Source organism: Schistocerca americana, chromosome X (assembly GCF_021461395.2).
Source record: "Schistocerca americana isolate TAMUIC-IGC-003095 chromosome X, iqSchAmer2.1, whole genome shotgun sequence".
In the NCBI taxonomy this organism is placed as follows: Eukaryota; Metazoa; Arthropoda; class Insecta; order Orthoptera; family Acrididae; genus Schistocerca; species Schistocerca americana.
This window is the reverse complement of record NC_060130.1, coordinates 803,399,236-803,413,751: the sequence shown is the minus strand read 5'-3', so window position 1 is coordinate 803,413,751 and position 14,516 is coordinate 803,399,236. Positions and strand designations below refer to the sequence as shown.

Sequence of the window (14,516 nt, the reverse complement as noted above, 5' to 3'; positions counted from 1 at the left end):
TTCACATAGAGGAAACAGATTTACGTTTCCCTCAGCTCAAGATTCTACTGGGTTCACTTTGTTACCATCTAAAACCCCGTAACTGCAACTTTGTGCTAAACGAAACTGAACAAAGTTTCTAGCTGTATGGCTTTTAAATCAACCCACAACAATCTTACTGATTACTAGTAGTACGACAAAATTTAAGATCAGCTCTTGACATAAATGATACAACGAGTTCTTTATTGCATTTAGTCTCTTTTGCATAAATGTCTTCATTTCATACAGGACGTCATGCCTTACACAAATGATAATCATTTTAGCATGATTTTTATTTTGTTCTACCACAGTACAGCCGTAACAAATAATTGGGAGGCCTATGGACTTCTTATCATTGTATGACTAATAACAGCAAGACTCCATAATAGTGGATTCCAGTAGAAGATGAAATTATCGTTTGTACATACACATGCAGTTACGAGTTAACAGGTGTACAAACGCAGTTTGTTTGCTGTTGAGCGAGCGAGCCAGCTCGGCCTACCTTCGTGACAAACGCTCCCCGGCCTGTTTTTCTCGTAGGCTTCGAGCGAACACCAGTGACGTCACAGAAGGCTGCGCGGCTCTATAAGGACGGTAAGAGCAACCAAAAGACACACCGTACACTGCAGACATTCCCAAGCCGCCATCCCCGACGTACCTCCTCTTGCAATGTGCTGACGATACGTCCTATCTAGCAACTCATCATTCCCCTGACACCATTTATATGTTTTAACCACCGTTTTTGTAACCTTTGGATGAAGAGCAGCTTTAGTCCGCGTCCGCTGTCAGCCCGCTCCCGATGTGCGGAACTAAAATAACAATAAAGAAAAAAAAGATGGTCACCACTTGAGGATGGCCGAGGAGTACTCGGCCGAAAGCTCGAGGATTTTAAACCAGTTGCACTGTCGGAAGCTCGAGGGAATTTTATGTATTAGAATTGTTGTGTGGGACATGGATAATGTTTCCCCTTCGTGGTTATGTTTATTACTAGCTGATTACTTTATTTGGGCCTCATTTCAGCCATTGGGATTTGAAGCCACTGCATGCCGTTGCCAGTGATGTCATCGGACGTGAAAGGAGATGAGGAGTTTGGTTTGCGTTGCGGTTGTGTTACCGAGGGAATCGTTCCGTTTTTTTGCATATGCGGTTTGTCAGGATGGAAAAAGTTAATGTCGATAGCTGAATTGGGACATGAATTGGCATTCTTTCGAATATGAGTCCAGTGCTTTACCAGAGTGTATTTCCCGCATTACTGCCTCCTTGCTGCATACGAATTACACTGAGATCGTAGAGTAGAAGTTAGTGCAACAGAATGCAGTGTTTTCATCAATAAAACAGATTAGCGATTTTCAATTTCATGTGCCAATTTTTCAGTATATTTCACAGTTTGTGGAACTTCATTTTCCTAACATTATGTATGTTATCTAACATACGATGAAATAATTGGGAACAGTATATTTGTTCTTCATTTGTGAACTGAAGGAATGAAATTCATTTACTCCCAGTGAGATGCCACATAGCATAACAGTGAGCAAAGTAATTTGAATAGGTAACGAATGCTGTAGAAGGACTAACAGAAACTTTCCTTGCTACCCGACTACAGATTGTTTGCAAATTATTGCATCTTTTTCATCCGACTTTTAACGTTCTTTAGGTAAACAAAACTTCTGTGAAGAATCTAAATATACGGGATGTAGTTCTATGTCAAATAACTGTTCATTGCCACAACGGACGAAAACAAAACGCTATTCGAAGGTAATGAGGAAAATGTAGAAAATGGAAAGGGGAAATGACATACCTGATATTATTGTGGGTATGACGCTCTGAAGTCCGCTGACTCTTGTTTGTTTTCTTACCTCCTATGTCGTCCAAAACCGAGAGTAAAGCGTTCTTAACGTTAATTAAATTTGCATCTAACCGAATTCAGGCAGCGTTGAAAGTAAAAGGAAGCCTCCACTCACTAAGGCAGCGGTTCTAACGAGGCAAGGAAGTGCACATCGTGCTCTTAATGAAAGTCAAATACACCCACAGAAATAAGAAGTAAAGAAGAAAGAAGAATAAAGATTATGGCTCACCCATCCGTCGACAACAAGTCATTAGCAACAGAGCACAAGCTCATGCCGTACAAGGATCATGAACAGCTTCGGAATTCTTCTTAATCGATTTAAGAAACCACGGATAATCTATATCTGGATGGCCGGACGGAGATTTAATCCAATAAGTTAATCACTACAACCCCTCACTCGATCACACGCATCCTAAGCGTTACACGTTACAAGAACGTCATCCATTTTTAATCTTGTTGACTTTTACTGTTCTGACGATAAGAAACAGCATAAAGTTCTTTATCATTAAGAAAATTATTACAAAGACATGAGTTAAGGAGGACAGGAGTGAAATCAATTGGCCTTAATACAAGAGGGTTGCAACTTCCTACGTTAACACGTGAAGCTGTAACATTCCAGGAAAATGAATGCCACTCTTCACGTAACAACTTAATATCAGAATAAAGTTAACTTTCTGGTTGTTTCTGGACGATTCTGAATGTCGTAGTGGTGTATTCTATTATACAGCTTATGTTACTCACACGCACTCTCTTGTCGCCATTAAAGTACAGTCGATATCGAACTCATTACTGCGTTAGATCATTACTGGCAAAAGAAAAATATTAAATCCGTCGTTATATTCTTGAGAAAAACACCCACTATTTTAAATGTATGCTGCCACACAAAACCAAAGTATGATGATACACTCCAAGATCAGATTCTGTGTAGCATTCTCGAATATATTTTTATCCAAAAATACAGGAAAAATATAGCTCTTTGAAATAAAATTGAGCGTAAATAGGATTTATGTTGCTATCAACTCAGTGAGATGGATGGAGCGACGTTTCCGTAGTCATTCAGTTATCAGTGACACTTACGGTCCTAATAAAAATAGAATGAAAACTGATGCTATAAAAGTTTTTAACACTGAAGTGGAAGGCTCTGAAAATCATTTTGCTGAATTAGCCTTCTTCCTTCACCTTCGGAAAAGACTACGTATCATAAAAATAAGAGCATAAAATATGAAATACGTAAAAATACAGAACCATTATTGAACTAGTATTTCTGTTTGTATAGTTATCATCAAATTAAGGACTTGAAAACGATGTATCGGAATCACAGAGCGTTCAGTATAAATTATATGTTTATAATGATTATTAATAGTAAATGGAAAAAAAACACCATGTTCTGCACAATTATATTTATTTGGTCGCCAATGGGCTTTCGTCTTCTTAGACCATTTTCAGATCACAGTTGAATGTTGCAAACGCAGATAAAAATGATGTGTGACTTACACAGATATTACTAGTACGGAAGACACGACAATGACTTAGAGTGCTTACGTAGGAAAACATTACATTTTTGTCACATAGTAATACATTAAATAAAAAGGGGAACTAAAGTTTTTATGTGGAGGTAGATTTAACTAATGAAAATTAAGATAAATTTACAATTTGAATCTAGTATTTGTAACAAGAAGTTCATTTAACAAATGGGAGAAAGGAAACTGAGTCTGGTCATTTAGTACGTAAACTGGTATTCTGTCTCACGTATTTCTTGATTTCCACTAGGGTCATTATTGTGGTTTTCGTAACAGAGTGCAAGACTTCACATTCTGCATTACATGAAAGATGATCAGCAAAGGCTGAATGTTCCTTCAACCATTGCTGATCTACTTTTAAAGGAAAACCATTCATATGACGTCGTATCCTTTTTCTCCCTTTGTTAAATTAGGTTCTCGTTACAAAAACTAAATTCGAATTGTAAATTCATCTTATTTCTTATAAATTGTTAAATGTATCTCCACGTAAAACCTTTGTTTCCCCCTATTTTTAGTTAATGCAGTTAATTCTATGTGATAAAAAATGCAATGTTTTTCTGTGTAAACACTCTAAGTCGTTTTTGTATCTTTTGTACAAGTAATATCTATGCAAGTCATACATTACCCTTATCTGAGTTTGCGACTGTCAGTTGTCAAATGAAGATGGTCTTAGGAGCCAAACCCTTATCGCGATTAAATAAATATCATTTTGTAGATCATTAGGAAGCGTTTCTATTTGATATTAGTACCATGGTCTGCCAAGGACTGACGGAAAATTCAGTTGATGTTATAACGATTATTTCTGAATTCCCTCGTAGTATACCAGAACTAAAAGTGGACTCCACACAAAGTTCCCTCTATAACTCCTAGGAGTCGGTAACTGGAGTTCGCAGACAGCCTGTATACAAAGCAGTTGGTGGTGCATCTAGATTTAAAAAGTAAAAATAGAGATAGCTAGTGTTTAGCGTCCCTTGCACACCTTCTGCAAGTTCAAGAAGGAGAGGGAAATCTAACGCATTATTTTGAAATGAAAATCCTGAAATTTGTTTTAATCTGTTCTGAGAAACCCCGGAAAACCGACATCAGGATGGAGGTACGGGGATATGAATCCTGCTCATCCTGAGTGAGCGACCAGTTAACCGCTGCAACAACTCGCTCGGTTCGCTAGGCTCTGAAAATATTTCTGTAGTCAAACGATTGCGCTAGACAGCTTCATTAAGATTTGGAGAACAAAACAGCGATTGAATCTTAGAGGATCCTCGCAAATTCTGCTCATATGAATAATTGTCTGCAGGTCACTCCCAGAAACAGTTTTAATGTTTCAGGAAATTTCATTTTACTTAAAGTCCAATACTGTATGACTGCAAAAACACTACGGATAAGTTGACATTTCAGGAGGATTTATTGTTGGTTTTTCTTTTATTTGTTCGCTGAGGATGTTCCAGTTGATGGTCTAAATCTCAGGAAAGTTAGCGGAGGCGGAAAAACTGTTACGTCAACCACTTATGATGAATGAATTGTTAGCGGTTGTCCGAAGAGATACGCTTGCATTATGACTAAACCTGAATCGCTGTGGTTCTCAACAGACACTGATCTGTGTGGAATTAAGGTCATATAACCCTTTACTCGTTACAGCTGAAAGTGAGGAGAACGCGTTGTTCTTCTTTTTCATTGACTGCAATCATTTTCAGTTTCTCGTCATTTACGACGGCTAGTCTACTGATATTCGCGTCCAAACGATTTGTGTTTCTTGCAGGTGATGCCATTTTAGATTACAAAATTTTCGTATTACTCGTATGAACGGTAGAAGAAAACAACTAATTCCTTTGCCACATGGTAGGGATCGAATTCTGGTATTGCAGTTCGGAATAGAGGTTTTCCGTGTGCAGAAAAAGTGTACAAAACCGATCTAAGACTTAAATCATCAGAGTCCTACACATTTGTAACATTTTAGCCCATTGTAGTGAAGCAATAACTTTCTGTTTGGAACCGAGATAAGCAATCGATGCTGACTTATGACTGAAAGTGCTCAATAAAACAGTTGGAGTACCAAGGGTCAGTGATAATACGACTATAACGAAAGACGCACAGTCAGCTGAGGCACACCGCCAAACTGACAAAAAATCAGAGAAAGGCAATAAAAATATGGATTTTTAAAGTCTAACGTATCGTAACAGCACTGCTCTGCAGTTTTCTGGAGTTACTGCTGCGACTGGGAAACCTTACTGTGAAAGCAGGACGAGTGGGAGCAGTATTTTGAAGGATTCATTTGTTGTCAATAATTATGTCATCCGATTCTGTGTGGGGAATAACAGCAGCAATAAGTATACTTCAACAAAATCAAAGTGCTCCATTATGGTACAGGTAACGGACAACACATTTCTCGTAAAATAAATTCTGCTCTTTACTCGGCTATTACGTTAAAATATGAGATGAATATTTCAGGCTCCAACTCATGATCTGGGTTACATCAGCATATTCTTTTAAACATCTGTAATATTATACAGTGAGCTATATGACTAAATAATTGCAATATTAATATAACAACAAGCAGAAAATCTGTTCTGTGACCATTCCTTTTCCTCAAGTTGTGACAGTCGCAAGTAACAGAGCGCCAATATTACAACAAATAAAGTGTGAAGCGGCCAGAGACCTTTTTTTTGTTTACTTGTTTATACAAACCCACGGCTTTGCATAATATTCTGAGTCGGGTTTAGGGTAGGCATCCATACCAATATGATGCCAGTTCTAATATTTCTATAAACATCAGACTGTATCGTACCGAAATTTGAACAGTTTCTGAACTCATTTGCCGTCGTCTGTCAGCAGAAAAATGTCTTAATCGAGTCATTTCCAGTAGCATGTGCAGCCTCGCCGTTAGAACAGCACGTCATCAGTACTACGGATGTTCCAGATTCTAGACTGCGCTCCAGATTCCCTTGCTTTGCTACGCTCTACCCTCTTTTCAGCTATTTGCATCTCCTAGTCTGTAAAATTCTGAACGCTAGAAACGAACAGTTGCAGCTGTGGTGAGGCCTACACGTTCTCGGCAGCAACTGGTAGGATGGCAGCCAATCGTTAAAGGAAATATCACAAGCACCAAAATAGGTAGCAATTTGGAACAATGCCGAGCGAGAGTGGCCCTGCGTTTCTCTAAATCAAATAGTAAAAGTACCACTAATCTTAGATACGATGGTTCATGTTGGAAGTGAGGTGCCACTGAAAGCGCCTCCAGAGGAAAACAGTTAAGGTAGTAGTTCCGAATACAGTAAAATGCTACTTCACACAATCTGTAATAAGCGGTACAGAGCCTTACTTACTTGTGGAGGAGCTTTCAACGATGACTTTGTATCCTGAAACCCCTCTAGGGCGCTACGTACACTAAAATCATTCATACCAGAAAGCCAACAAAATTCGTTTGATATTCTTATGTGGTACTGAATGCTTAATTGTGGTTAAGACACCACTCTCTGTATAGGTTTATATGCGAAAATAAATATGACGTAAATGGATTCCTCTACCACTTCGTGCTAGAATAATTACATATATAAGTGTGAAAACCATGAAGATTGAGTTTCTTACTACTGTTACTTTGGAAACATTTAGTAAAATGTTGCGTCAAGAAAGACACTATTGCGAAACAGAACGAAAGCTGCACACTTCGTAATCAATAAAATACGCTCTTAAGGATTAGAATTTTTACAAACTAGTGACACTGTGGGAGATTACCGGACGAAAAGCAGGACATTGTTTTCTAATAAATATGTATCAGTGGAACGAAAGGCAGTTCGTGTCGTTTTATGTCTTAAACACTGATAATACGTCAACAGTAACCGCCTTATGAACGAGAGAACAGAGTAAGACTAAATGATGCTAATAAAGGTAAGAGAAGATACATGTACTAAATTTATTACATAAGTATTTGAAAAAATATCGCTACCTAGACTCTTCATTTACAGCCTACACGAGAATGTATTTTAAAACTATTGTGATTTCATAATTTTCTAGGTAGCGAGGAAGTTAGCTGTTTAATGAGTTTACACGTCGCCATAGGTGGCATACGACAACGTAGCTACGTGTGATAACGGCGTCAGCGATCTCCCATGACAGAGGTACCGAAGTTTGAATGACACGTGTAAAAGTCGCTTCCCACAGTGAAATCCAATCATCCACGTGCACCTGCGGTTCTCTCTGAACAACAGAAACCTGCTCGACTGAGCAAATAGATGACGTAGCCTCTACAACTTGTAGCTAACATAGTGGATCAAAACGAAACAGGACTTAGAGGGACTCGCGCTGAACAGTTTCAGATTTGAACTAGAGGTCGGAGGTGGCTGGTTTTGGCTCGGCGCAGCACTGGGAATTGCGATGACGCTAGTTTATTTCTCACATTACGTAGAAACACGGCAGCTGCTTGAAGAACTCATGGAATTACAACTTGATTTTAAATCACATACAGGAACAAGAAAAGTATATACATCTGAGGAATAACATTGACGCTGTGCGTGATTATGTTTCTGAAATTTTTCGATGTGACTACTACAACACTGATATGCATTAAAACGTAACGAGGTGTCTGAAAGAGCATGAATATGGTCACTTCTGAAGTGTGCTGATGATAAAAGTTCCGTTGAATCGTAAAGAAAAGTGTAACACCTATACACTCGTATTGTAACGATTACTGTAGACCTAGTTAAGTAAACCATGGGCTTGCAAGCAACGATGCTAATGGGAAAAAGGTTATAAAAGTAGACAACTAGCTGTAAACCGATTCCTGCTCTAAAAACAACAACAGAGAATTTTATGTGATGCTACTATAAGTAGCCGACAACTACAGATACTGACAAACACGTTTTCAAAGACGTATTACTTTTTAAAGAAAAATCACCCGTAGGAAAAGTACCGCTTATAGCTCGCATATGCTTTGTGTCCAGACACGTTTTAGGTTAGTGGAAAACTTGCGCTGTTCTGTTATGGATAACAATGAGCAACCGACGTCAATATATTTTCATGTATGAAAGGGTGCTGAGAATGGAGGACCCGGTCATACATCTCGGTGGACTATTATTGCAAAAAATAGCGCTATTCATAAACAGCTCTGACTGTACTGTCATGCAGACTATCCTATAAAACAGAAACGGTGATATAATACCTGTGTTATTATTATCGTTTAAACTGTTGCTAGACAACATGCGATTGCAACCGAATTGACTACGTCGTTTTATGAAATCTTTAGTTCTCAGCTATGTGTTTTAAATACACCAATATAAACCTCATTCATTCACAAACTGCGACTTTGACCATAAGAAAGTTACAGTAACAACATGCCTTACGCATTATGGTAATTACGCATTTCACAAATAGGTATACAGATAAAACAAATGCTGTTTAACTGTCCACTGAAGGAACTGTAATTCACAGCAATCTTCGTGAGTGGGTGAACAACAACGAACAGATTCTTGAGATTTCCCCAGCCCACTGAATGCTTGATAATGTTTCGGGAGTGCATCTGGCCGTGTTCTATGGCTCTCCTGAAGATGTCTGGCAGGTTCGTGGTTGCAAACGTAGATCGATTGCACTCCCGAAACGTTATCAAGTAGCAATGAACTTTAAGTGTTGACAATACTTAGCCAAACCTCTGACTGAAAAATTGTGTTAATTTACCTAGCGGAGGGAAATACAGATTGCTTTGCAAGCGGAGCATTAAGGCGAGGAGAGAGTAGGGTAACTTCTTTCAGTACCATATTCGACAGCCGGCCGAAGTGGCCGTGCGGTTAAAGGCGCTGCAGTCTGGAGCCGTAAGACCGCTACGGTCGCAGGTTCGAATCCTGCCTCGGGCATGGATGTTTGTGATGTCCTTAGGTTAGTTAGGTTTAACTAGTTCTACGTTCTAGGGGACTAATGACCTCAGCAGTTGAGTCCCATAGTGCTCAGAGCCATTTGAACCATTGAAACATATTCGACGAGTGGCAAGCAATCCTACGCGAACAAAGGGAGTTCTTATGTTCGTATTTCGCTGGGTTCAGTGTGATTCCACTCAATGCCTGTGGACCAGGAGTTGACAACAGCATCCGGTAGAAGTCTACCACGAGAACGGATCAACAGGAAAACGGTTATCACACCATATAGTCATAGAATACATTACCCATAATTTATTGCGCTTTCTGAACAATCAAGACACAAATAACTATTTTTATTGTGTGGTACGTGCTTATAATGGACCAAAAAATACGTTGTGGAATAATAACACGAAAACCTCTACCACAGGTAACGGCATCTATCGTATGAGAAAGAAATATTTTCTGCTCTAATATTTAGCTAAGCAATAAAACAATACGTAAAATTCAATTCTGGAACATCTTTAAAACAGAAGATATAAGGCACAGCCATCATTTAGTTACAGCAATATGTTTTGAGGAGAGGTGACGGAATGTATACAAACTGCTTACCTAGGGCATACATTAACGCCAAAACGTGAAAAGATTTGTTAGTAACATTTTGCACTAAAAAATTTTCATTTTTCGGGAGAGTAAAATTTGTCAGGCTTTTGCGTAAATCCAGCCATCACAGCCGTGGCATGGACAAGGAAGAAGGAGCTGGAAGTTTGGCTGTCCCACTACGCTTCATAACTGAGACGTGTCTATCGCTCGTTGTGCGTTCGTCGTCAGAAGTGAAAGATCTCTAAATAACACAGCTACACTTCTGGCAATGTAGAAAGCATCCGTTTGCGTTTTGTTTGCCTTCCCGTACGAGGGCGTGCTGGAAAGTAATGCCTCCGACTTTTTTTGTGTGAAAACTCTTAAACCTTTTTAAATAAAACAAACTTTATTAACGTTCTACATCTTTATTCTTCATGTCTACATATTTATTTCTCAACATACTCAGCCTGGCCACGGACTCTTTGCTCCAAATGAAAAACCCGTTAGTCGATGCCGTCACTGTAGCATGTTCGACTTCGTTGTCGGAGCTATAGCCTCATCTCTGCTTGCACCACTTCATTACCATGAAAATGAAGTCCTCTAAGGTGTTCTTTAAGTTTTTGAAGCACATAAAAATCGGACGGGACTAAGTCGGCACTGTATGGAGGATTATCAATGACAGTGAGTCCAAGTCGTCGGGTTGCTGCAGATGTTGCAGCGCTCGTGTGTGGTCTGACGTTACCATGCTAAAGATAGAGGGTGGACACTGTTTCTCGTGCGCCAGCATAGTTACGTTACACACCGTCACATTATGCGCTACAATTTGGAGCCCTTTACAGTCAGAGTATTGCAAATTGCGTCAGCGAAGTGAGAAAGTCGTTCGAGTAATATGAATGACATTTTATATCTCATCCGTTATTGAGACTGGAACAAAAAATTCGGAGGTATTACTTTTCAGCTCGCCCTCGTAGATAAGAAGATGACAGCCTTTGAGTCATTCGTACGATACAGGAGAAATGTAGTAAGTCAACAAAGGAAATTGTTGACAAAACCTAATGTAGTCCAAACTACAACACTGTTTGTGTCTCGCACCCACACCAAATACAGAGTGTAATGGGCATAAGTGCGGATATTTCTGTTGGTGACTGAGGATGGTGTGGTGAATAATATTATATCAGTATTTATGTCTTTTTCCTGCCAATAATTGCAGCTATTCCAAATCATATCCTTTCAGGTTGGGTAGTACGTCCGGGTACATGTAGCAAGAGCAAGCCTTTAGTGCTTATTTCCCCCTGGGCAGCAGCTCAACTGTTGGAAGTGTGGATGTGTGGACGCAAAACAGTTAGTCTGTACGGACAGGCGTTGTTCACTTCGTGGCTGAGGCACGGCCATGCAGAAAGCATCAGGTCGTAAAGTTTGTGACGTGTCTGTGGGAAGACTGTTCAACACAGAGAAAAAAACAACCAACACACTTATGTGGGTACATATTAAGATATTACATATAATATATTAACTCTCATTCCCGTTACACCTTATATAACTCTGGGGGGATAGTGAACATATACAAAGAGGGGCAGCATACATGGTCAGAGATTTGTTTGGTACACGAGAGAGTGTCACAGAGGTGCTAAAAAGACTCAAATAGCAGACACTTGAAGATAGATGACAACTATCTCACAGAAGCATGCTTAAAAAGTTTTAAAAAAATGGTTCAAATTGCTCTGAGCGTTATGGGACTTAACATCTGAGGTCATCACTCCCCTAGAACTTAGAACTACTTAAACCTAACTAACCTAAGGACAACACACACATCCACGCCCGAGGCAGGATTCGAACCTGCGACCGTAGCGGTCACGCGGTTGCCGACTGAAGCGCCTAGAACCGCACAGCCACACCGGCCGGCGGATAAAGGTTCGAATCCTGCCTCGGGTATAGATGTGTGTGATGTCCTTAGATCAGTTACGTTTAAGCAGTTTCTTGTTAAGATTGTGGTCTTAAATTAGTCCTGCAAACTCTCCACCGAGCGTGGGGCTGGCACACTGGATTGGCATTTGAGAGGACGACAGTTCAAACCCCGTCCAGCCACCCAGAATTAGGTTCTTCTTGATTTCCCTAAATCGCTTAAGGGGGGGCAGAACGTCAGACTGGCTGACTTGGAGCAGGAGAGGCATCACAGGACATTTTAATTTCCAGTGTCTATAATTTTACAAATAAATTCATAATACTTTGTCAGCATCACCAGGAAGGATTCAGGATTTACACTCATTGCAGTGGAAGTTCGAAAACACAACTAAATAAATTTTTTTACGTGTGAAATTTCATCATTTTTTTCACTTACTATGGCTGCATATGTTGCTATAGGTACACTTTTCTTCATAAGTTAGAGAGATTCTTCGATGAATTTTGCACATCATACATACCATACTTACAGGTGTATGAAACTCTAGAATTTATTTAATTTATGAAAAAACGAATGAACTGTTATATTTTAAACTTCATGTTTAGGAAAAACACAAATTTTATAGTTAATTACCTCAATTTTTACCACAGTTTTTAATATATTTCGAAAATTTTAGAGTTTCATACACCTTTAAGTATGGTTTGTACGCTGTGCACAATTCATCGCAGAATCTCTCCTACTTATGAAGAAAAGTGTACCTATAGCAACAAATACTGCCATTAGTAAGTGAAAAAAATGATGAAATTTCACATGTAAAAAAATTATTTCGTTATGTTTTCGAGCTTCCACTGCTATGTGTGTGAATTCTGAATCCTTCCTGGTCATGCTGACAAAGTTTTATGAATTTTTTTGTAAAAGTATAGACAGTGGAAATTAAAATGTCCTGTGGTGCCTCTCCTGCTCCAAGTCGGTCCGTTTGACGTCCTACCCCCTTAAGGCAAATGCTGGGATAGTTCCTTTGAAATGACACGGCCGATTTCCTTCCCCATCTTTCCCTAATCCGTTTTTTTATGTACTGGCTTTCGGGATGCGACCATACAGCCGTATCAATAGTGGAATGTCAAGTATGACAATGTAAGGGCAATAGAATACACAGTCTCCGAGCTGAGAAAACTTCCAACCAGGCCGGGAATCGAATCCGGGCCTCTTCGGATAGCAATCCGCCGTGCACAACGCGCAGCTGCCCAGGCGGACAGTAATCCGGGCTTGTGCCTCGTCTCTAACGGCCTGGTCGTCTGTGGGATGTTGAACAGTAATCTTCCTTGAAACTTCCTGGCAGATTAAAACTGTATACCGGACCGAGACTCGAACTCGGGACCTTTGCCTTTCGCGGGCAAGTGCTGTACCAAGTAAGCTACCCAAGCACGACTCACGCCCCCTCCTCACAGCTTTACTTCTGCCAGTACCTCGTCTCCTACCTTCCAAACTTTACAGAAGCTCTCCTGCGAACCTTGCAGAACTAGCACTCCTGAAAGAAAGGATATTGCGGAGACATGGCTTAGCCACAGCCTGGGGGATGTTTCCAGAATGAAGATTTTCACTCTGCAGCGGAGTGTGCGCCGATATGAAACTTCCTGGCAGATTAAATCTGTGTGCCGGACCGAGACTCGAACTCGGGACCTTTGCCTTTCGCAGGCAAGTGCTCTACCAAGTGAGTTACCGAAGCACGACTCACGCCCCCTCCTCACAGCTGTACTTCTGCCAGTACCTCGTCTGCTACCTTCCAAACTTTACAGAAGCTCTCCTGCGAACCTTGCAGAACTAGCACTCCTGAAAGAAAGGATATTGCGGAGACATGGCTTAGCCACAGCCTGGGGGATGTTTCCAGAATGAGATTTTCACTATGCAGCGGAGTGTGCGCCGATATGAAACTTCCTGGCAGATTAAAACTGTGTGCCGGATCGAGACTCGAACTCGGGACCTTTGCCTTTCGCGGGCAAATGCTCTACCAAGTGAGCTACCCAAGCACGACTCACGCCCCGTCCTTTGCAAACTCGCATTTAAAGGATAGTTCAGGTGCTGGGCCAGGAGTGTCCCTTTCCGGTGAGTCTGTCGGGAAGAACAGAAATAGCTCTGGCTACTACTCACTCTTGCCGAGCATGTCGGCGAGGCCGTCCTGGAAGCCGCGCGGGTCGTCCGCAGTGACGGCCTGCGAGGAGGAGGCATTGCCGGCGCGGCTCCAGAGCGCGCGCACCAGCAGCTCCTCCTGCTGCCGCCTGCTCAGCCCGGCGAACGACGTCGCCGCCGCCGCCGACGCCGACGCGCGCCCCTCGTCCTCCGGCTCCGCGAAGTTGACGGGCTCGGAATCCTCGACGCTGAGGCTGCGCCCGCCGTCGCCGGCGGACGTGACGACGCCGTTGGCGTCGCCGTCCATCTCCCGGCGGAGGCTGTTCCCGGAGGCGGCGTCCGGGAAGCGCAGGCCGGAGGCGGCCGTGGCGGCGGCGAGCAGCGCCAGCAGAGGGAGCGCGGCGCGGCGGGTCTGCGGCATGGCTGCGGCCTAGCGCGACATTGCGGCGCACGGCGCGCCACTGACTTTCGTCCGCGCCAAGTGGGACAGTGGGGATGCGCGCGTGGAGGGGCGGGTTTCCTTTCGTCTGGCCGCGCACTTTCTTCTTCTTCCTCCTCTTCTGCCGCTGCCGCTGAGGCTGCATGCCTCTCGGCCGTTTCGCTCCCCGAGCGGCGGATCATTCGTGACGTTTGGTAAAACGACCTATCCTTGGCTTCGGATTCATTATGCTCGAGGCCACGTCAGT

The 14,516-nt window shown here is 41.7% G+C and overlaps 1 protein-coding gene across 1 annotated transcript in view; it reads right to left on the bottom strand.

The window, feature by feature from the left end:
* Nucleotides 1-14,137, bottom strand: part of LOC124556330 (serine proteinase stubble) — a 175,394-nt gene extending 161,257 nt beyond the window's left edge. The window contains exons 1-2 of the mRNA XM_047130300.1: nt 14,031-14,137; nt 13,852-13,979 (exon numbers count right to left, since the gene is read on the bottom strand). Coding sequence (XP_046986256.1) covers nt 13,852-13,979; nt 14,031-14,137 — 235 coding nt within the window. The remainder of the gene's footprint in view (nt 1-13,851; nt 13,980-14,030) is intronic.
* Between the last annotated feature and the right edge of the window lie 379 nt (nt 14,138-14,516).